At 36.2% G+C, this 23,917-nt stretch overlaps 2 protein-coding genes across 2 annotated transcripts in view; one reads left to right on the forward strand and one right to left on the reverse strand.

Annotated features, from left to right (window-relative positions):
• The first annotated feature begins 1,763 nt into the window (after nt 1-1,763).
• Nucleotides 1,764-23,917, forward strand: part of TFB1M (transcription factor B1, mitochondrial) — a 29,043-nt gene continuing 6,889 nt past the window's right edge. The window contains exons 1-5 of the mRNA XM_026680320.2: nt 1,764-2,014; nt 3,596-3,747; nt 5,694-5,802; nt 7,079-7,230; nt 15,577-15,696. Coding sequence (XP_026536105.2) covers nt 1,882-2,014; nt 3,596-3,747; nt 5,694-5,802; nt 7,079-7,230; nt 15,577-15,696 — 666 coding nt within the window. The 5' untranslated portion in view covers nt 1,764-1,881. The remainder of the gene's footprint in view (nt 2,015-3,595; nt 3,748-5,693; nt 5,803-7,078; nt 7,231-15,576; nt 15,697-23,917) is intronic.
• Nucleotides 19,396-22,255, reverse strand: CLDN20 (claudin 20). The gene is made up of 2 exons (XM_026680321.2): nt 22,178-22,255; nt 19,396-20,267 (listed from the first exon to the last, which is right to left on the reverse strand). Exon 2 carries the CDS (start codon nt 20,168-20,170, stop codon nt 19,511-19,513), a length of 660 nt encoding a protein of 219 aa, XP_026536106.1. The 5' UTR covers nt 20,171-20,267; nt 22,178-22,255; the 3' UTR covers nt 19,396-19,510.

A 23,917-nucleotide genomic window follows, 5' to 3' on the forward strand; every position in this document is an offset into this window, starting at 1 on the left:
ATATTTTATGCTGTTTAAAATAAATATTTAGATTAATTTTAGAGGCATTACACACCATGTCTTCAGCAACTGTCCTATTTGCTCTTAGTAATGTAAGTATACCAAAAGCAGTTATTAAGAATGAAAGGAGAGAATAAGCTGAATACTGCTCCTTGGGAAATGCATATTTTAACTCCTGCATGCCCAACACATAAATATACATGTACTGTACAAAGTAATATTATCACATACAAGTTAATTATTGGATCAGTTTATGTTGTGCAGTCCCCAGTTCCAAGTATCTGAAAGGTCACATGGCATGATTTTTGTCAAAAAAGGAGAATCACCTGATATTATCTCATTGCAATAAAGATGGCCCATGAACATGTTATCAGGTTGGTCCTTTGGCTAAGTGCTCCAGGCTCCCAAAATATAATATTGTATGTAATTCTCCAAATTATGTTGTGTACTTTATTCTTTGATATGTTTTTAATAGATTTTATTACTTTCCATCCCAAGTATATTAAATTTAACAACTGAAAAACTGGTTTAATCCTCATAGCTGTTGCCAATGAATAAATAAAAGTAAAGGTTAGCAATCATGAATAATTACTAGATTTATAACCCCCCTTTATTTATATAGCTCTAAGTGGCATACATAATGCTTCTTCCTATTTCCATACAAGCATCCGATGATCTGGGTTGAACTGAATAAGAAACATCCAGCCCCAAATCACCCAACCAAGTTTTCATATCTAAGTGAGACAGGATTCGTTTCCCAGTTTCTAGTCCAGGCAAACCAGCTCTCGAATTCACCAAGTTTTGAATATTTTCAAGGACAAATCCTTCCTAATGACAAAAGGTTACTGTATTGGTTTTTTTATAATTAACAGCAAAGGACTACCAGATTCTGTAACAGCTTTGTTCCCTATACCATCTGTCTGATAAACTCACAAATTTTGTTTCTCTCACCCTGTACATGTATACTTCCAAACTAGACTGTTTTCTCCGTGTCATATAATATATATGGGTATATGCATAATTTTGTATCTGTCTATCTATTTTGCCATGTTTATATAGTGTGTATTAGGAGACCCTTTGAGAGCCGTATACAACGAAATTTCATTTTAATGTATGCCGATTAGTGTACAATTAAAGTGACAATAAAGTTATTCTAAGTCTAAATCTAACCTTTGCTGGACAACGAGCCTTTGCTTCTTTCTCCCTGAAAATGTAGGAATTCGCATCTAATGCTTCCTACCTAGTTTATATACTATTATATAAAAGTAAAAAAGTTGAGGTTTGATGTTAATGCCTTATTCTACTGCACCAAAGGGAATTGGAAGTCGATACTTTTTTTTCTTCCTACTACTTTTCTCTTCCCTTTTCCCTTCCCTAACTTCCCTACTATTTGTTTTTGTATTTTCTTTGTATGCTATATTATAAAATAATCAAAATTATTTCCACATAATGCTTCCTACCGAAATGGTGGGGAAAGCATCATACTCCTTTCCATTGCTTTAAATCTATTCCCTGAATTTGGGGAACAGTTTATGCTTTTAATTGCAACGTCTCGGGTGAATATTGGTATCTTCTGCAACTGTTACTCATTCCCGCTGATCTCAAAGCAACCTTTCTCATTCCTTCTATTTTAATTCCTAATACGCACGCGCTCGGGGTTTTCCCAGGGACTCGAAAGTTACGCGCCACTAAGCTTCCCCCTCCTAATTGTTAAGCCTACGTAAGCAAGGGGAGGCTCTGGGCTCTCCGGGAAGCTATGGAGTCGAAGGCCGCCTGCGCCGTCGGTTGAGCAGGCGCTCTTTGTAGTCAGCCGGCCCACAATGCTTTCGCTCCGCGCGAGGGCGTTCTGGGTGTCTGAGGGGAGGCTAAAAAGCTTGGCAAATGGCGGCCTCGGGGAAGGTGGCTATTTTCCGCCTGCCGGTCCTTCCTACCATTGGAGAGATCATCAAATTGTTTAAACTGAAAGCCTCGAAGCAACTGTCCCAGAACTTTCTGTTGGATCTGCGCCTCACAGGTTGGCCGTTCGCGGCGTTTCTGGCTTCCTCGGTGTTACGGTGGTTCATCTTTGGAAGGGCAATGGCTGCTTTGCTGACCTGAGAAAAATGTTTCGCCAACATATATACTTTTCCCACCAACTTATTTATTTGGGGCTCTCTTAGATGTGCCGGAATACCCTTTCCATCTTTCCTATCCTGGGCGGGGGACGATGGGAGTTGTAGTCCAACCGTTTGGGAAGCACCGGGTCGGTAGAAACTGATATACCTGTCTTTTTAATCTCAAGTTGATTGAATGTTTTTCCAGTTGGCAAAGTGGCAGTACTCTCCTAAGGTGGAAATAGCGAATTAGATGGTGTAGAAAATGTGCATTAAATCCCACAGCTCACTACAGAATATGGGTTTTTATCTATCAATCTCCCCACTTTTGGTTTTTCCCCCCCTTTTTTGGATTTAAATTTTATTGACTGCAAAAATGAACGTACGACCGTCACATGATTTGTACCTGCAAAATGACGCTCTTTTACATTTGCTTGTTTCTTCTTTCTAATCCCTTTCCTAGAATTGACTTTCCATCCAGATTTTGGATATGAAATAAAAGTTTATGTTTTTGTTCTTAATAACTACCTTAAGTTTTTTCCCTTTGAATATGAATATTTAAAGAGTACCCATAGAAGTAAGTTATCTGCTTTATTTTGTTATTCCAGTTTATCTGAATTAATCCACTTGATTGTCTCAAATAAGCAGCAAAAAAAACCACCACATTGTTAATATGACAAAAAATGCAAACTGTGGGAGGGCATACATACTTATTTATTTTATTTATTTATTTGATTTGTCAATTGTTTACAAGATAATAAGTACAAGTGTATACATAGTTGTGAATATATGAAATGGGTACATATAAGAAAAATAAAAGAATAAGAGAAACAATAGGACAGGGACGGTAGGCACGTTGGTGCGCTTATGCACGCCCCCTACAGACCTCTTAGGAAAGGGGTGAGGTCAATAGTAGACAGTCTAAGGTTAAAGTTTTTGGGGTTTGGGAAGAGACTACAGAGTCGGGTAGAGTATTCCAGACATTGACCACTCTATTGCTGAAGTCGTATTTCCTGCAATCAAGTTTGGTGCGGTTTACTTTGAGTTTGTATCTGTTGTGTGCTCTTGTGTTGTTATGGTTAAAGCTGAAGTATTCATTGACAGGTAGGACATTGCAATGTATGATTTTATATACCATGCTTAAGTCGGACCGAAGACGGCGTAATTCGAGGTTTTCTAGTTTTAGAATTTCGAGTCTGGTGGCATACCCGTTTATCTTTTAATGTATCAGTGCTGAACTTAAAAGAATGAACTAATTTTTGGAGTCCAAAAACCATGTGTACAGTTCTAATATTACCATAGTAAATTTATAATCTGAAGACCAAGTAAAATGTAAATTATCATAATTTTCACTAGCTCTGCTGTACTGTACATTTATCTGTCCAGTTTACTTGACTTAATGATGGAATGATGAATGATTATTTTGAAGTGATAGTGTCATTTACTTTAAGTGTTCTCTGCTTGTGAAATCAAAACTCACTACTGTATGTTCTTTTTTGCAGATAAGATAGTAAGGACTGCTGGTAATCTGAAGGATGTTTACGTGTGTGAAGTAGGCCCTGGGCCAGGAGGAATCAGTAGATCCATCTTAAATTCTGGTGCTGCAGAATTGTTATTAATTGAGAAAGATTCTCGTTTTATTCCAGGACTCAAGGTACCCAAATATTTTCCAAAATGGTACTGTTGATAATTACCTTTTTACAGGTTAAATTGTACTGCATTTTAATAACTAGTTACACTAGTATATATTAGTGAGGTTGGTCATGACCCTTGTGATCTTTTGGGAATCTCTTTAAATGGATTTTTCAGCAAGACTTGGGATCCCCTGCCAAGGAGGAGCTCATTCATCAGCTCATCTTGTATAATATTGATACTTTCCCTTTTATCATCCAGTTTTTATAATAATGGTTTTAAATGGGTTTTAACTGTTGATTTTATTGTATGCTGCTCAGAACCACTTTGTGTAACATGGGTGGTTATATAAGGTAGACAGACAGATGGACAAAGGTAATCTTGTTTATATGTAAACATAATTGTTCCTGATTTGGATATCATGGCAGATGTGAAATGACGGTTACTGAGTCAACATTAACTCTTATTTTCCAAAAAAAATCAAAAGTAAATTACAAAGATAGAGGGTGGGAAAGAAAGATCAATCTACATGATGCACACTCCTGAAGCCTGGATCATGATTAAGAAACTGGTGATGTCTGAAGTAAATAATAAAGCAAGGTTTTAGGAGAGGGAGAAACAGACTGTCATGCCCCTGGTGGAGACTGACTCTGAGGGAGAGGAGGAACAGCTGACGGAGTGGAAGTGTGGCTCTGGAGGTTGTAGAGGAGGCTAGGGAAGGGCAGAGGCTGGCTGGGCAGTCAGAGGAGGACCCAGGCCCATCCCCTATCCATCCTAGGGCACGCAGGGAGGAGAGGATAAGGGAGAGATGTGGTCTAATCCAGAGGAGAGGGCTTTGATCCTCTTCATGGGCTTCAGCTGTGACAACTGAATAAGAGGACAGACATGCACACGGGCGAATGCTGGAAACAAAGCGTGGAAATATCTCTAATTTATAGTTCCTCTCTGAGTTTGGCATCCTTTCCAGTGTGTGTTCTGTCCTTGTAACTGCTTGTGTGGGAGTTTTTTGTCTTCCGTCAAGGATATTTGGAGCTTGGAAGCAAAGTGAAGGAATAAAAGGGGCTTCACCGGGTTTTTGTGACTGTTTATTTTGTATCCCCACCCTGAATCATCACACAGATTATGAATCTCTGAGATAGAGAAAAATTAATATAAAAAATCAATGTTCATTCAGAATGTGACTTGTGGAAATCAGACTTCTCCAAATAAGGTTCTCTAGAGACATTAGACAAAATACCAATTTTCCCCAATCAGAATAGTCAATTGTTATACCTAGTTGAACTAATTCCTAATTTCTACTATATAAAAATCTACATTGAACTGTTTGTAATTCAGTTGATAGCACATTATAATTCAACCGTTGTATTGATTTCTGCATCCTTATTGTCCCTCAAGTCATCTCCCATATTGTTTCAAAATATTTCTGTTTCTCTAAAGCAGGGCTGTCAAACTTGTGGCCCGTGGGTCGGATGCATCATGCACTGGCCACCCCCATGCCTGGTTTGGCAAAGGGGGGAAAAGTCATGACACATCACATGACACCACCGTGATGACGTGAGTTTGACACCCCTGCTCTAAAGTAAACGGAATATTTAGAGCTGTTCATCAGTGAGGGGAATTACTTAAAATTGCCTGCCAGAAAGTGATAAACAGGCTTAAAATGATAGAAACAAGTTTGAATTTAGAATCACTTAAGTCAATTCTGCTTCAGTTTTTATAGGAAACAAATAATTTTAAACTTAAAATTAATAATTGTAATATTGTTACCTTTGTATACTCTTTGTATTTGTGCAGGTTAGCATTTATTTAGCTCTCCTTTTGGCACATTTGGTGATATTTGGTATAACAAATAGAATCTCAAATGTACAAGTTCTTGCATTATAGATGCTTAAAATTTTTCAATTGTTAGTTATTTCACATATAATTAAATAGCTTTTTAATATATTTTTCTTTTTTCAAAAATCTCAGTTGCTGTCTGAAGCAGCTCCAGGAAAAGTCCGTATTCTCAATGAGGATATTTTAACATATACATTCAATGAAGCTTTTCCTAAACATCTTTCAAAGAACTGGGAAGATGGTCAGTATGCTACAAATACAAATATTCAGAATATTTATTAAAATGAATTCACTGTGTGAGTGAGATAAGTCTGGAACTTAATTTGTATGTTCTATTTCTTAATTTTGCCAGTAACCTGTAATGATCCCTGTGATAAATACATTTTTCCCAAAGCAGAGCTAAGGGCACATTAGTGCAAGACAAGTGACTGGTGTTATCAAGTTAATAAATTCTAATGTTTCATACCAAGTATTCTGTAGATCACAAATCTGAGCAATGAATTTCACTAGCAACTAATACTATTCAGTCATGTTTTAACATTCATTCTGGGATGCCTAAGTAGCATATCTGCTTGTTTTCTGAGATTAGAACAAATGCTATTTATAGATCTAGACATGGGTGTCAAACTCGATCATGTCACGTGACGTGATGTATCAGGACATTTTTGCCTTTGCAGAACCGGGGTGGGTGTGGCCTGCATTTGATGCATCTGGCCCGCAGGCCACCAGTTTGACACCCCTGGTCTAGGACACTTATCAAGAAGTCATCAGTTGCTTACTGAAACTCAAAAGAGATGCCTGAATATTACCTTCATAAGGTGTGCCTACAGCAGCAATTAACTGAGTTTCTGTTAAAGCCTTTTAAGCTATTGATGCAGAGACTGCACATTTGGATAGGATAAATGCCAAACATGAGGTCAAAACCTAAATACAGGATTTTTATTTTTTTTTCAAAAGTTAATTTTCCCAGCTTAGGTTAACAAAAAATGCAACTCTTAAATTTTCAAATAGGTCAGAAGACCTATTTGAAGGAAAATTCAGTTTGAGAAGAGAACTAATATTGGAAAGCTTTCAGTTAATGCCTTGGGAGAGAAATGACAGGGATCCCATATGACCAAAATCTCTGTCCTTGCAAATAAGGCAGCGCAGACGTTCTTTTTCACTATCTGTTTTACTGCCCTAACGTTAAGGATGTTGAAAATTCCATTCAGTCATAGATATGTTGGTCAGATCTGCACAAGATTCAGTATTATGCCTTTTAAATAAATCTAAAAGTTGTTAGGAGAGTTTCTACCTTCCTGCTTATGATACTTATGTAACAGGTATGATATAAATTAATAAAAAATTTGGAACCTGAGAATGATCTAATAATTTTAAAAAAATCCATCATATTATATTAGAATATATATTGAAAGTAGTGTTTATTAATTAATAGAAGTTAATATATTGATCTTTGATTCTGATTAAGGCTTATGGTCAAGCAAATATATTTGTGCTTTGCCTTTTGTCTTGTATAGATCCTCCAGCTATACATATTATTGGAAACCTCCCTTTCAGTGTCTCAACTCCACTAATAATCCAGTGGCTTGAGAATATATCTAATCGAGATGGGCCTTTTAGTTATGGTAGGATACGGATGACCCTGACCTTTCAGAAAGAAGTTGCAGAGGTGAGTTTGTTTTATTGAATTATTATACAGTTTTTAACAATAAATAATGAGCAATTGGTACATTAAAATTATTAAGTTTAATTTGTTCTTGTAGTTTGGTCCATTTGTATAATGGGGAAGCTATAATACATTTGCTGGCTTAGAGAATGGATTCTCCACTATGTAGAGAGAGAATCTGTGTGTTTAAAGAACTTGTTTTGTTATCAGCTGCCTTGTAGCAGCAGGACTGATTCTCTTCAACCTGGAAGTCCTGTGTATGTTCAGCTTTCTCCAGGAAAGGAGACAGTAGGGTATGCATGTGAAATGCATAAACTAAAAGTAATTCTATGGTTGCAACACATTGAGAGCTCCAAAGCTAGTGGTTATCACTGCTTTTTATTCATTTATTTCCTGCCTTTGCAATTTTTATCATAAAGTATTCCTAGAATTCCTTCCACCTCCTTACTTTGTCCACAACAGCAACCCTGTGAGGTGGATTGGGCTGAGAGAGAGGTACTGGCCCAAAGTCAACCAGCTAGCTTTCATGCATAAGATAAGACTAGAATAGGTCACTGATGGGACAGGAAATGTCAAAACCTGTGTTGTGATACTAATAATATAATTATTGTACTGGTATTGATGTACTTGTATTGGGATGAAAGTTCAAAAAATTATTTGAATTTGTGTTGTGATTATCATGACATGAATCTCATCATTTTACAAGTAGTGCTTGGCTTACAGACACAATTCGGACCACAATTTTTTTCCCCAAGAGATTGTGATTGTTAAGTGCGTTGCACCCAATTTTAGGATCTTTTTTGCCATGGTTGAATCACTGCAGTAGTTAAATAAATCATGTAGTACTTAAGTGAATGCAGCTTCCCCCAGTGAAGCTGAAGCTGGCTGGGAAGATCACAAGTGGCAATCACATGACCCTAGAATGTTGCAGTTGTTGAAAATACATGCTGGTTGCCAAGTGGCCAAATTTTGATCACATGACTGTGAGGATGCTATGACAGTTGTAATTGCAAGGTCCAGTCATAAGTCATTTATTTCGATGCCCTGGTAACTTTTAACAGTTTAGTAACTTCAACAGTTGCTAAATGAATGGTTGTAAGTCAAGGACTACCTATAATTGAACTGACCATCAGCACGACATAAAATTGAATTATGCATCAATAGGCATTCAGTAATAGCAACATGGTTACCAGCCTTCGCTGTACATTGTTCTATTTGAACACTGTGAGGAAAGTTTCATTGAATTATATGTGTAGGAATGGTCAAAATGACTTTGTGACATTGGCTGGTTTTACACGCTTTCAACATGCTACACAAAACAAGGCACCAATACAGGAACGTTTTCTGATGAAGATAATCATGGCATAAAGGGTAGAGCTGATACAGGTAGTCCTCGAGTTACGACTACAATTGAGTCCAAAATTTATGTTGCTAAGTAAAACATTTGTTAAGTGAGTTTGTCCCATTTTACGACTTTTCTTGCCATAGTTGTTAAATGAATCATTGCATTTGTTAAGTTAGTAACATGGTTGTTAAGAGAATCTGGATTTCCCATTGATTTTGCTTATCAAGAGGTCACAAAAGCTGATCACATCACCCCAGGACACTGCAGCTGTCATAATTATGAACCAGTTGCCAAGCATCTGAATTTTGATCATGTGACCATGGGATGCTGCAACTGTCTTAAATGTGAAAAATGATCATGTCACTTTTTTCAGTGTCATTGTAACTTTGGTCACTAAATGAATTGTTATAAGTCGAGGACTTACCTGCACTTACACTAGTGCAGGGGCCTCCAACCTTGGCCACTTTAAGCCTGGTGGGAGTTGAAGACCACCAGGCTTAAAGTGGCCAAGGTTGGAGACCCCTGCACTAGTCCATAGTTCTGTGAAAGTAGAGTTTTGAATCAGTAAGGAGAGAGCTTTTTCTTCTGTCCCCTGCCCCTAACAAGACAGAAGATGTACCAGTGCTGTGGAAAATGAAAAAGAAAAAACACCCAAACCCTGCTATTGAGAATTCTCTGAATTGATGCCAGAAATGTGGCTGAAAAATAGGAGCATTTTGGAAGAATCTCTCAGCTGGAGCATTTTAACACACATCTGAACCGATTTCTTCTTCCCTAACTAATTCAGTCCTGGAAATCTATTTCTATAGCAAAAAGTTCTGTCCCAGTAAGATGGGGTCCTGAATCTTTTTTTAAGTGTGCCTTTTGTAATATGCGTTGCAAATGTTCCATTTCTTTCCTAATGTTCTAGTTGAGTTTTAGTGATCATCAGTGCCAACCTCTGCAGATGGCACGGTAGGGAGACAAAGCCCTTTTATCAAAACTTGGTTCCTGGAGTTTCTGGCATTTCAGTTCAGTTTTCTGAAATAATTGGTAGTGTGAGCTGCTATTCTAAGCTTAGTGGAAAGGCTGATGGATGAGGATTTCAGAGCTAACCAGGTTGGAAAAGGGGAAGAGCAGCCTCTTGGCATTTAGGCAGAAAAGGAAAGACTTAAGAACATAAATGCAGTCTGCTTTATATAGCAAGAGCCAGCTGTACATGATTTCAAGTTTTCTCATATGTGACATGAAGATTATAGTGTTTGGGCATATACTGTAGTTCAAACAGGATGCAAAATAGCACAGTTGGTAAGTTTCTTATATTAGGTGATAAGACGATATGACATAAAATCAGCGACACAATCATGATAATAGAATAAATTTGTCTTCTGGGTTATTGCAGAGATCTTTCTAATCTTTAAACACTTCTTAATGCTAGCTGGCGTGCTTCAAGGACTCTATAAACCAGTCACTATATTAAGGTTGTTTTTAATGGCCTCTCTTAGTCTGATGGAAGTAAGGGAGAAGGTTTCATGTCTTAGACATATCTAAAAGTTTTAGATATATCTTTTTTTTTAAATTTTATTTGAGTTTTCACACAAAAAATACAAATAAAACATCTTTTTTGAAAATAGTGTAATCCCGGGTTACATTTCTTTGTACAGACACAAATTCAATTTCATGCTCATTTTTATGTTCTATTCCATATCTTATTACTGTTTTACATTTTCTGCATAGCTTCTCCCCTCTTTTAATTTTCTCAATTTTATTTTAATTATCTCGTCTCAATTCAAATCATTATATTTATATTTTTTGTCTGTCCTGTTTCAATTATCTATTATCTTTTCTCATTAAACAAAGTTTCTCCTGTAGTTACTGATTGGAGTATGACGCCTTTATATCTTTTAAGTTTATCCATTTAACTCTTATTTAGGCTTCAATATATACCCTAAAGTTATAACATTCAATATAATACATAACTTCCATTCGGATTCTGCTTGGTACATTCTTAAAATACACACTATATTCTTAAAAAAAGAAAAAAGTATAAATATATGTAATTAAAACAACACATTCCATTCCAATTCAATTCTATCATTAATATTAATATTCATTAAAATCTTAACTTCTTTAACATTACTTTTCAATTAAATATCATACTTCTATGGGAACAATTATAAGCTTTCCATAATTAATTTCCCCCCCCTCACTTATATTTTATAAAACATTAACTAATTAAAATGTTCCCGTCCCTTCCTAATTCAATTTTCTCATTTATTTTATTTCACTTATTTTATTAACAAACATTTCACTAAATTACACTAACTATTTTATCCCTCATTTTAATCATACATTGTTTCCAATTTTCTAAAGTTATTTCTATTACTAATATAACAATACAATCTTATGTACCTTAACAGAATCCCTTTTTCAGTTAGATTTTCACCCATTATCTCTAAATAGGTCCTGTTTCTCTATATCTTGTTCCGGTCCTTTGTAACTTCTTTTCCTTTCCTTCTTCCCTCTCTTCTTCTCTTTCCCCTTTTTACCCCCTTGTCTCTCTACGTCTATTTCTCTCTTCTGTATTCCCCTCTTCTGTTGCTTTCCAGTATTATACTTATTTTTTGAATTATTTTTCTTTTCTTTGGTTGTTTTTTAAGTGTTAAATTCTCCATTCTCTTTCCCCCCTTTCCTTTTTCTTCCCCACATAGAAGTACTTGTTCATTAAAGATGGCTTCTTCTTTTTCCCAGTCTTCTTGTTTTGCAGGCATTTCTTGTTGTTTCTCATAGTTCCAAATCTCCATTTCTAAGAATTGAAAAACGAAGCCAAAAGAACCCCTCCCTTCTTGTGCATCTTCTTTATACTTTTTAAGTTCCATTTTCAATTCATCCAGAAGTAGTGCCATTGTATAAATTTTTAAACAACCATCCGATTAATTTTAGTCATTCAAATGCAATAACCAAGAATCCAAAGATCACCAAGTAATCCAAATACACGCAAGCTGTTTCTTTTTGCTTTTTTTTTTCACTTTCTCTTCCTGGGGTTCCACTGTTTAGTTACAAAGTTTCAGTTAAAATGTATCTTTTAGAAGTCTTGTTGAAGTTTTACTGTAGATTATTTTTAATTCCAGGCAGTCTCCTCCCTCTTTCCAGATCCTGCCCTTTTATTCTTTTTCTCTCCTTTCCTGCTTATGGGGAAAAAAAATTAGTGTCCAGAAATCTTTATTATCCCTTTGACATTTTGTATTTATTTTCAGCTTAATTGCCTGTTGATGTCAAAGCGGATTTTTCCGATTTCTTATTTAAGTCTCTTAGTTGTCAGTGTAGGGAAAGGGAGAGAAGAAGAAAAAAAAACCCAAACCTTTCCCTTTTCACTTTCTTTCACTGCTTTCAACTCTTCTTTGGGAATGGTTATTTTTTTGTAAGTTTAAATTCCAGGGTACCTTAGTTGTTGCTTTTGCAATTTAACCCGGTCAGCCAAAACTTTCACTTCTTATTTTCCTCCTACACATTCTTTTCCGGTCAAGTTCTTCTTTGAGGTGGCCATTTCTGACCACCGCTGCTGCAACCGCCTTCGGGAAAGGGAGTAATGGCCAGCTGAGGAGGAGAGATGCGGCTCTCCTCAACCCTGCTGGCAGTCTCCCCCCTCTTCACCACCTCTACAGGGTGGCTTAGCCCCGAAACCAGCCGGCTCGGGGCGCTCCATTGGCAAGCCCGGACCGAAACCACGCACAATAGCAGATTTCTGTGTGTCACCGAAGGAACTCAAACCGGAAGAAGGTTTTAGATATATCTGATTTTCTATTATTATGTTACTATTTTTTTAAAAAATTCAAGGCCTGACTTTTCCCAACTCAGCCATGTCATTTTGATTATCTTTTACATAGATCAATAATTATTGTCCCCGTTTTAATTTTTTTTCTTTCTTGGACTTGTTGGTGTTATTGTTATTTTTGTTGTTATCACATTCCATCAAGTAGAGGTAGTTCTTGCTTAAAAACTGCCATGTTTAGTGACCATTCAAAGTTACAATAGTGCTGAAAAAAGTAACTTTATGACTGGTCCCTGCACTTATGGCCATTGCAGCATGTGATTGAGATTCAGGCATTTCGCAACTTGTAGGCGTTTAAGACCGTCAGTGACCCACAGTCATGTGATTGCCATTTGAATGCTTCACCGCTGGTTTCTAACAGTCAATGGAGAAGCTGCAGTAACATCGCAAGTCATGATCATATGATTCCTTGCTTAACAACACATCATCTAGCAGTAGACTTGTCATTAAGCAACAACTATTTGTAGCTGTAGAAGACATAGGAAATAGTTTTGAAGGACAGAAAGAAAAGCACCCTTCAGACAATTGTAGCTCAAGTCCATTCCAAGAAACTAATTGGAGAAAAGCCCCTCCCTAGTTCACATGGAGATAAGGGGGTGGGGGAGCACATTCTGACTTGCAAGGTTCTGTCATTATAGATGATCCATAAAAATAGCTTTGACATATATGACATTGGTATATTAATCTGATCTACTTTATAGCATTAACAGTAACTGGGAATTGTAGACATGGTGTCAGGAAAGCTAAAGGCCACAGTGAACTGAGGTTGCAAAGAAAATCACAGAACAACAAAATGTTCAGTCTATCAGGAAGTTAAAAATACCAATATCCCAGATGGTTAATAAGGATGGCAAAATTAACAGAAAAAGGAAAGCTATTCAAATCTTTAATTGTTTCATCTTTTGCAACAAGAAATGTTTCACTTGGCCCCAGTAAAGAGCAGGAATGAAGTTTGAGTTTCCTATTACCTACCTGACTTTTTTTTACATTTGAACAAGTTCATATTGCTAGAATAGCATGAATTATATTCAATAGAGAATTAAAACAATTTGCAGATGTGTTTGAACATCTACTCATTATGTTCGAATAATTCTGTAGAATGTCTCATATCCCTGATGACTAAAGGAGAGACAACGTGCATATCTTCAAAAAGCTGAAAAAGAGAATCTGGGAAAGTTTAGGCCAATTTGAGCAGTCAATTTGTGGAAAGTTTTTTAATGCAAATTATTAAAAAATTGTCAGTGGGTAAACATATTTAAAACAGTATGATAATTAACAAACATTAATATGGATTTCTGAAGAATAGAAAGATAGATGTTGTCGTATCTATCTCCAATCTACAACACAGTCCTTTCAACAGTTCCATGAAGGCTCCACACCAATTTGCACCACGTAGGTGAACCTAATGACACATAAACTTCCAGGTGACCTTAATGACCTGCTAAAAGAATGCAAATGACCAGCTGTCTGCAAGGAGCATAAATCCTTCCATTTCCTATCATCCAGTCAGAGCTGAAGAAGCTTCTTGGATGAGAAGTGAAACGTCTTCAAAGAAAAACCAGAAAGTCCAGTTGCCTCTTGAAAAAAGCATATTTGAGACAACCATGACCTGGATGACTGAGAATCTCCATAGACAAAGATAAAATTGTTCATGTATTGACATATCCATGCATGGATTTTCTAATGGACATACTTTATAGACCAGCAGTCGCCAACTGGTGGGCTGCGGTCCACCGGTGGTCCGTGAGAAAATTTTGGTGAGCCATAGAGAAATCTCATCCCCCAGAGCACCCCCCAAAGCAATTAAATCAGGCTGCGCAGAAACACAAGGCTGCGCCACCCACATGGCCCGCAGGAACGCTCCCCACCCACTCCTTACCTGGTAAACTTGCTTGCTAAATTGCTATTTTTTCTTTTTCCAACCATCATCTGTTCTGCTGTGCCGGGAGATTTAGATTAGTAGGAAGCAGGAAATGGTTGGATTTCTTGCTTTCGAGCTAGTCTTTAGATCTTCGGCTCAGCACAGCTGAACCTCCATTAGGACTGAAGGTTTGCTTGCAAGCAAATTCAGTGCAGACTCACGGCAAGCAAATTTGAGAGACTGAGCTAGCCGATGGCAGATAGATAGATCACTGAATGATTCTGTGAGCAACTCAATCTGCCTGCCTGCTTTGCCTGATTTTGGGTAAAAGTTGCTCTTTTTTATAAAAAATTCAATATTTACATGCATGGTGTGTTGTGAATTTGCTTGCAAGCAAATTTTGTGACAGACTGAGTTAGCCAATGGCAGATAGATAGATCTCTGAATGAATCTGTTTTTCTGTGAGCAACACAATCTGCCTGCCTGCTTTGCCTGATTTTGGGTAAAAGTTGCTCTTTTTTAATAAAAAATTCAATATTTATATAAGTATTTATAATATTTACACACAAGCCATGCCCAGCCAGTCACATGAGCACCAAGCAACACCCACAAATTAGGCCACACCAACAGAACCGGTTAATGGTCCCTGGGATCTAAAATTATGAGATTGGTGGTCCCTGAGGTCCAAAAGGTTGGCGACCCCTGTTATAGACCATTGAATTATAGCATTAATGAAGCTACATTTGCATGTTGTATAGAGCGCAGACTACAATAGTGTGTCTATTCTAAAACATAATGTATGTTAAAGTATAATCCTTCCTGGACTTAGAATTCCCTTTGCTTTATTATGAGCATTTGTCAGTTAAAAAAAATGGAGCATACATGTTGATTTATAGATTGGACTAAAATGTTTTCTTCACTTTTTACATTTTTTTTATTTTTCTAAAATACACTTTGAGATATGTCCTCTTGAATATGTTTCCAAATGCTCCAGGAATATACAAACAAATCTATTTGAGGAATTTATTGAAATACTGTGTTCAGTTACTATGATTTGTCCGAATCCAAAAAGTATAGAAATATAATGACAACAAAATTGTGTTTGCTTTCTTTTAGTTCAAGCTTGTTTTATTTATATGAGAAATGTTAGCATCAGTATAATTTAGACCTATTAATTGTTATAGCAATAAGTGTGATTGTATTATTGATAACCACGAAAAGATTTGTAAAATATTTGGTATTTTAGTTAACAGGCTACTCTAAAGAGCACTTTTATTTGGTTGTTTTACATTAATGCTGGCACTCATTTACAAAAATGTTTTTCTTCCACAGCGACTCACAGCTAGTACAACATCCAGACAGCGAAGCAGGCTTTCTATAATATCTCAGCACCTGTGCACTGTTAACAAAGGTTTCACAATTCCAGGTCAAGCTTTTGTTCCAAAGCCAGAGGTCAGTCTGTTCATTCTTTTTGCATTAAAATCAGTGTTTGAAGCTTCATTCAGCTATTCACAAAGCCATTAGCATGAAGACTCAGATATATTCTAATTTCACCGAGTATTCAAGAAGATTGTTGGATTAACTCAAACAACTGAAAAGTAAATGTAGTAATAAGGTATTTATAAGTGGGGAGGAACATAATTTTTTAGTGAAGATGAGAGAGAAAGATTTAAAGGCAGTGTTCAAAAGGAAAGCAAATCAATAAAAGAGAAAAAGTAAGAGGTGAGAAAATGTTCAGATAAATTCCAAGTACCCCAGAGATGTGTCAAAATTCTTAAGAGGTCTTGAGTAGTGGGAAACTAGGGCTACCCCAAAGCAGCATCAAACTCTTAGTTAAATTATTTGTATGGTCTGTAGGAAATCACACATTTGTGGCAATAATAAAGGTTGACATACTTCTGGGAAATTGCTGTTTTGGTTTGATGTGTCACTTCGTGGAGAAAGATTTCCTTAGAGGTGGCTGTGTCCTGATTTTGAGAATAACAACTCAAGTAAAATGTTATTCCAAAAAGAAATGTTTTTTGAGATTTTCCTGAACTAGTTCCAAAACCCAGTCCTATTATATTCCCTCTAATATCCAAAATACAGATTGTGATTATTTGTTACGTATGTCTCCTCTTTATTAGCTGCCTTATTGTGATTTAGAAATTGCTGGTGATAATTGTGTCCTTCTTATGCATAAGCCATAATTTGTTTATGCCATGGTTTATTGAATAAATGCATACTGTAGTAGCTAGGTTTTCATCTCACATTAAGTCAAAATGAAATAAATGCACTCAATTTGAGTACCTTCCCAGAACTTGGAACTGCCCTTAATGATTAGCATTCAGAAGCTACAGCAGGTATAAAATGCAGTGGACTAGGCACTAATGTTTGTATTCCAGTATCTTCAGGTGAATCAACTTATTTTGGTGGCTGCATTGGTTGCTAGACAATTTCCAAGTATAATTCTTGCTTCTGATTGTTACCTTTAAGGCCCAATGTAACTCAAGACTTAGTTATCTAAGGGTCTGCCCATCCAACTAGATCAAATAAGGTTGACTCCTTCCAGGTCCTACCTCTGTGAGATGGGCATCTAGTGTGCACTCCAAAGTGGGTATTTTCAGTAATTACTCCTAGTCTATGAAACACCCTCCTATCAGAAATTTGGCCAGCATTGTTCCTTCTTGGTTTTAGGCAAAGTGTAACAGTTACCTATTTCTCTTTGCACAGGAGGAGAGTGTGATATGATCTTGTGCTATGATTTTTATGATCTTGTAGTACCTATAAATACTGTTATCTGTTCTGTTTTTTTTATTGCTCTTTTCATGTTAAATTGGTGGTAGTAATATACAGTATGTCTGCAGAGAGAATACTCTTTTTTCTTAAGATCTGTTACTCTTCTCTATTTCTATGCAAGCAGTATTTATTTTGTTTTGATCTTGCTGGTGTCTTTTTTCTTGAAATTTGTCTGACTTTGACAAAATATTTTGAGAATCAAGATAGTTTTTCATGGGTACTTTTACAAATGGCCATCTTGGGGCCTTTTTTGAAACAGTTGCTATAGTGAAACACTTATTTCCAATATGGTATATTGGTAAAGTTGCTCCCAGGTTGTTCATCACTTTTAGCTTCCAGTATGTCCTCTACCAATCTATTACAACTTATTCGGGTCTTATATCATGAAAATAATAACATCTTAATATTCATTGTTGAATTGCAATTATATTGGTTTATACTAGCTTAGGGCTGCTTCTCTTCAAAGTTGAGGTTTTGTTTTTGTTTTAAATGTACTTAAAGTTACTTCTGCATATGTCTCAGAATTACCACAAGCAAATGTTTGTGATAAAAATGAATCAGCATTTATATACAGTACTTATCTTAAAAATGCCCCTTTAGGGAGAAAGGTTGTGTGTGTGTGTGTGTGTGTGTGTGTGTGTGTATTAATAAACTATACATAATAATGTTTTGCAAACTGAAATGCTACACTAACCAAAATAGGTGTTATATTTTGAGTTTGTGTTTTACACTTTACAATGTTTTATGAAGTAATCAGAATCTTTGTTCAGATTTCACAGATAAGGTAGTGGCAGAACTCACTGGCTCTCTAACCACACGGAAAGGTTTATTGCCTCTGTTACTAGAGGTAATGGGTAACTCTCATGGCTACTAATACCACCTTACTGTCCCTTGCAGTTGATGTGTCTTTTTAAAAAAACAGTTTACCATTACATCTTTTGTTAGTAATCTTTAACATTTAGCAGTGTGTTTTATGTATCCCAAATATTTATCCCCAGCCCCCTTTCCCCACTTTTCAGCTTTGCTATATGACTTGTGACTCTGAGGGGAAAAAAACATAATGTCTTATAGATTTGACAATTATTAAAGATATGGATTAAATGAGGGACTGACAGGACTTCAGGTAGGAGGGATAATAAGATTGCAATTAATTATTGAAAACAAGGTCTGAAGTCACTTATAATTTTATTAACTTTAATTCCTCTTTTATTTTTTGCACTTTTTTCTTTTTGATTTGTGTTTTGTTCTATGGGAAAATTTCTTAATTAAAAAACAAACAAACCATGATTCTGGTTTTTTGATAGGGGCAAAAGTTACATTTCCATTTTTTGTCACATTATGTATAATTTTAGAAGCCTCTACACATCCTTTTATTTTTCTAACTAAAAATTCATACTGTAATTCTTATATAAGAAACAAAAAACTGGTCTTTTGGTGGAGTGATTTAATGTTGCTGTCACTAGAAATTATGAATTATAGAAATCTACAGGTAGTTCAAATTATATTTCAAGCTGATTCAAACTTGGTTCTTTACATTGTGCTATATACCAACGTGTTCAAATTTTATCTCTCCTCTTGAATGGAAATGAGTGGTTACTTTGTGACCGATCATTGTTTTTGCAGATGGACACAAGAAAAAGATTCAAAGAAAGGCTATTGCTGGCAAAATAATTATAAAACAATTTACTATTGCCTGCTAAATCTCTGAGTGGCAAATAGCCAAAATCTTTGGAATCTGATTGAAGATTGCTTTGAAAATAGTTTGCATAAATTATAGATAATAGCTAGATGACATACAGCTTTAAATACTGCTGAAGTATTCACTAGTTACTGACAACTGAAAGAGTTTACTTAATTATGTTGTATTTTATTTAAGACTGCTAGAAATCAAGCTTTGGAAAAAAAAGGATTTTTTTAAAAATATCCTGTCAGGTACGTCTTGTAGTCCTGTTGTGTTTGACAATTAAAATTAAAGGCAAAATATTAAGTAGGCATTTTCCAAAGAAAACAGAATGAGAGCAGGTTATTGTGGGGCATAGTGTCTGGGGGCAGCTAATCCTCAAATATGTCGGGATAACGGTTATTCTTTAAAAGAAATCTTGAGATATATATCGTTTATCATAGTCATTGAAACCTGACTTGAGAAATGCAGATAACATTTAAAAACAACACACAGAAATTCCCAGTAAGGCAGAATCAGTTCAGCTGGTGCCATTATTCAAATAAGATACTAAAGGTGGCATGTGACAAGTACAAACTATTGTAACTGATTTATATTTCTATCCCACCCCACCCCATTCTCAGTATAATCCAGTTGCAAAGCAGTATCAGTAATAAATGGTTAGTGGTTTTAAATTCTTAGCATCTTTTTCTTTTTTTAATAAATAAACACCTCACCCAATGCAATTATAAGGCTTGCATCAACCGCATTGTTATAAAATCAAGACTACATAAACAACTTTGGAGGACAACAGGTCCACCACCATATTTACACATAGTCCTTCAGGCTGTAGCCTGTGTCCACTTGCCGGGCAGCTGGGTGCAGATTCTGCTGCTTGTTAGAATAAATCTCTGCTCTCTGCTGTTTCTTAAAACAGGAAGTGCCAAAGATGGCACCTGCAGCAAGCAGAAGTCCAGCTGAAATAAATCCAATGTAAACTGCTCCTCCTGGTTCATGCTTACTGCTTTCTGGAATAGTTGGGTCCAGAAATTTTGAAATAATCTCGTTCGTGTACCAGGCTGTTGGTATCAAGCCAGATATTCCTGCCAAAATAAAGAAGACTCCTCCGGCAACTGACGTGTGGTTTTTGGTCTCTCTGTCCCCTCCCAGGAGGGTGCACTTCATCCCCACTGTGGCAATGCAGATCCCAAAAATGGAGAAGATGCAGGACAGAATCATGGTGGTCCTTGCTGCCTGGATGTAAACAGGGAGAGACAGGATTGAATATTTCAGCGTGCAGCTGAACATCCCAGTGCTGTACCATGTGCAGTCCATCCAGAGCCCTTGCATCTGAGTGATGGCCGTGATTATGTTTGAGCCCGTGTCTGCATTCACCTTCCAGTTGGGCAACAGAGTGGCTGCGATCGCACCAAAAACACCAAACAAGGCTAGGACGAAAGCAAAAAACTGGAGAGCGGCCGATGCCATGATGAGATTTGCCGTCACCTTTTGTCTGCTTGTTTCTTTTCTGTTGCTGTAAACCTGTGTTACTGTCTGTTGGCTCCCCAGCCAAGGCTGTAGTTGTCTGTATGTGATAGGAGGAGGAGGGGAGAGAGAGTGGCAAGGGCAAAGGCAGGAGAAATAAGCAAACAAGTGCTTGCATTTGAAATAACAGCCAACTGAATGGCTTGCTAAACGTGACCCTGCAGCAGATGAGAAGGCTACAAAAGGACTGAGCAGATGTACACCGGGCACTTGGAGAGGCGTGATTATAAATGAGTAGTGCGTGAGAGCAACTGAGCACAAGGAGGTGCTGATAATCAGCCACAGTGGCAGAAACTGCAAATGAAATGGTAAGATGTAAAAATGAGATATGTCCTGTGCCCCCCCAAAAAAATTCAGGAAAGACTTGTGCCATTATTGGCCAGCTTAGAAGCTTCCAATCCATTTTGTAATACAGCATGAGGAATTTTTTTTTAATGTAATTCTAGTCCTATAAGCAGTATTAGGTCTTGGATTTGAATTGAAATGTACCTCGATATAGCTTCTCAATTTTTGCAAGGAATATTGAAGCTGGAGTTCAAATAGTCTTTTCATACTTCAATTCTTTTAATTTAGTAAATACTCCTGGCATTTACAGAGAGTTTTATTTTAATATTGCTCCTTTTCAGAAGATCAAGCTATTTTTGAGCACATCCAAGATTTAAAATAGGTTTTTTCCCCCTGTAACTTAAAACTCAATTCATCTTATCCTTTGCTTCATATTAAACATGTATGGTATAGAAAAATTTATCTTAAAGACAAGCAAAATAGTTCCTGAAAACCTAAGACACTATAAATTCAAACTAGAATTGAAATGTTGGCAATATTAAGCGGAATGACCAACCATAATGATTTTTAATATTTGTTAATTATTTTAGATATTTAGTTTTGTTGTATGCCACCCATAGTCACTTCCTCATGAGAATGGACACCACTATAAATTAGATAAATATCTATAACTTCCTATTTATACATTTGAGATTTAAGCGTGCTCTTGATTTAATTGGATTGGGAAGTTGGACACTTCTGCAAGAATGGTGATCTCCTTATAAGGAGTCAACTGAGCATTGAACAAAAATTGGTATTTATGTGTCATATTTTATATTGCCACCTTTCACACGCATATATTCATGTACAATATTCCCAAAATTAAACTAACAAATGCAACCCTTCCTGATGTTAAAACCAATATTTCACTTAATGTTTATTTTCAACATATAAAATAGGTGTTCCCTATGACACATTTTAATTAAACGCTCTTATGAACAGCTTTGCTTCTTAAAGTTTTCCAATTAAATATTTACAGTTCTATAGTAGTTTCAATTTTACTACAGTTCAGACATTATGGATTTTGAAGAGTAAAAACTGAAAGACTTGGCAATGGAAAGAGAATGATTTTTTTGTACTTAGTGTTAACAGTGTATGTGCTATTCCTCTATGATTATTATTTTTTCATACTGAACTTACCAATTTAATTAGCTTCACTGCTTTCCATGTCATAATCTTATACTGGCTTTCTTAACTTATTGTCAGTGACTTATACCAAATGGGTATACTGTGTATTAACAATTTTAAAATTGCTTCTGCAAGAGAGTATATATCGTATGTTTTGTTGGGAACTTCTTTGTTTTAAATTCTCACAACCCTTGTGTTTTATTTTCTGCCACAATGTGATAGATCCAGCTTCATCTCCTCATCAGCTGTGATAGAGGGAGAAGCCAGCCCTGGATGGTACCACTTTTACCTCATGGTTTACTGTTGCTCAAGAGCACTGTAGAGTGTTAGTTTTTGCAGCTTTAAACATTAAAATCAGCAGGATCTCATAATTAAACAGTAGCTTTTTTGATTAAATGCCAACATCACACAAATGTACAAAAATATTTAAATCCCATGTTTTAACAATATTTAGATGCCATATAATGCAGATACCTCATAATATGTTTTAGTACTTACAGATAAAGGAAAGGTTCAAGATGCTTCCATGACAGCAGAAGTTATAAAAACACAACTTATTTTGAATGTAAATGTCTCTGTTCCTCATCGAAAATTGCATTGGCTATTTTATTAACCAGAAGTCGGTCTCTGGTGCTCCATATGCAGCAGCAGTGCTTTCTGTTCCTAGTCTTAGTACCATCTACCAGAATATAAAGAGATACTTTGTTTAATGAATCTGCATTGGAAAAAATACTTTGCTTAACAAAAGCAAAAAATAGAGAAAAGGCATGTAAACCCTTGGTTTTAAGCACATAACTATTTACAGATCCCAAACTGAATAATGGGCTTGAAGATTAGAACAAATATTTTAAATTGGGAAGGGGGATTGTCCCAATTTTATTTTTAGAAATTGTTTTCGCTACAATATAGGGAAAAAAGTAACTTTATAGAATGAGCTTCACCACAAGTGAAAGGCAGAATTAATGTCTTTTATATTGCCAATCAGTATCCAAACCCCAGAGTTACACAACAAGATAAACATTCCTCTAAGTAATCATTGTGAGAAATATACACACAGTAACATACATAGGTACGTACATACAGTACATATATATATGTCTGAGTTTCACATACCTGCTGCTTGCAGCCTGCAATCTTTTCAATTTGTTTCTGTACAGTACCGTAATTATTTGCCTTACTCTAAAGGTTAAATGGGAAAAAGCAATGCTTGCAGCTTATATGATAAATACAGAGCATAGCTGTAAAGATTTTGACAAGTCAACAAGAAAAAGCTCTAAAGCAAAGAAATGTCAAGAGAAGCCTGCTGATTATGCAATATGATAAATAGGCGCTTCCCTTATTGTCTGGACTTTTCTGTCTGGAAAAGGGAAATCACTGATTTGTGATTCAGTGAGAGAGTAAATCAGGTGCTCTCCAGGTGTTTTGGCTTACAAGCCCCACTAAAAAGACCAGGATTGAGGAGGCTGCTATTTGTTTCAAACATCTGGTAGGCATGTGATTATTTTCCCTGGGAACAAGTGAACATTGACAGCAACATAGTGGTAATTGTGGTTTCATTAATCTTCAAGCAAGGGGATTCAGGATTTGATTTTAAAAACTACTATGAGTGATTTCTACAGTTCCTATTAGCCTGATTGCCTTCAAATTCTGAATAAGCCAAATAGTTGTGGACATTGGTGCCTGTCTTGGGGTAGATCTTGGGGCAGGTTTATTACTGTGTAACAGAAACCATAATATATTAACTGCTTGGCAGAACTTTCAGGCTCAGAGTAACTCTTAAGGATGAATTCCTGTCCTTCTCTAAGCAAAAAATAAGGAGAAGCTCATCCTTGAGGAACAACTCATCCCATCTTTGCATTGTTATAGCTCAGAGGTTTGATATGATTGGTAAGTTGGCAATCCTAAGAGAATTGTCCGGAAGCAGATCTAATTGAACTGGATAAGACTTAACTTGTACTTGGGGTTTAAAAAAAATTTTTTTAAAGAATATAATTTCATAGAATTGAAGTATTTTGTGTTATGTTTTTTTAATTAAGGTCACAAATTAAACAATTTCTACTTCAAACAAAATACAAAGGTAAAACTATAACTCCGTCACTGAAGTGATCGAAATATAATCAGGTTTATAGCCAGCATAGATCTTATTTAACTACTTCAACTAGCACTGGCAGCTTGGTCATTAATCAAAGCGGTTGCTAAGTGAAATTGCAACTGTATCAGGTCTGCAAAGGTTTTAAA

This window comes from Notechis scutatus, chromosome 1, assembly GCF_049901735.1.
Source record: "Notechis scutatus isolate UNSWTSFEM ecotype Mainland chromosome 1, rNotScu1.2, whole genome shotgun sequence".
Lineage (NCBI taxonomy): Eukaryota > Metazoa > Chordata > Lepidosauria > Squamata > Elapidae > Notechis > Notechis scutatus.

Excerpts from the sequence above, each read along its gene's own strand:
- CLDN20 (XM_026680321.2), bottom strand. The coding sequence starts at position 20,170 with ATGGCATCGGCCGCTCTCCAGTTTTTTGCTTTCGTCCTAGCCTTGTTT.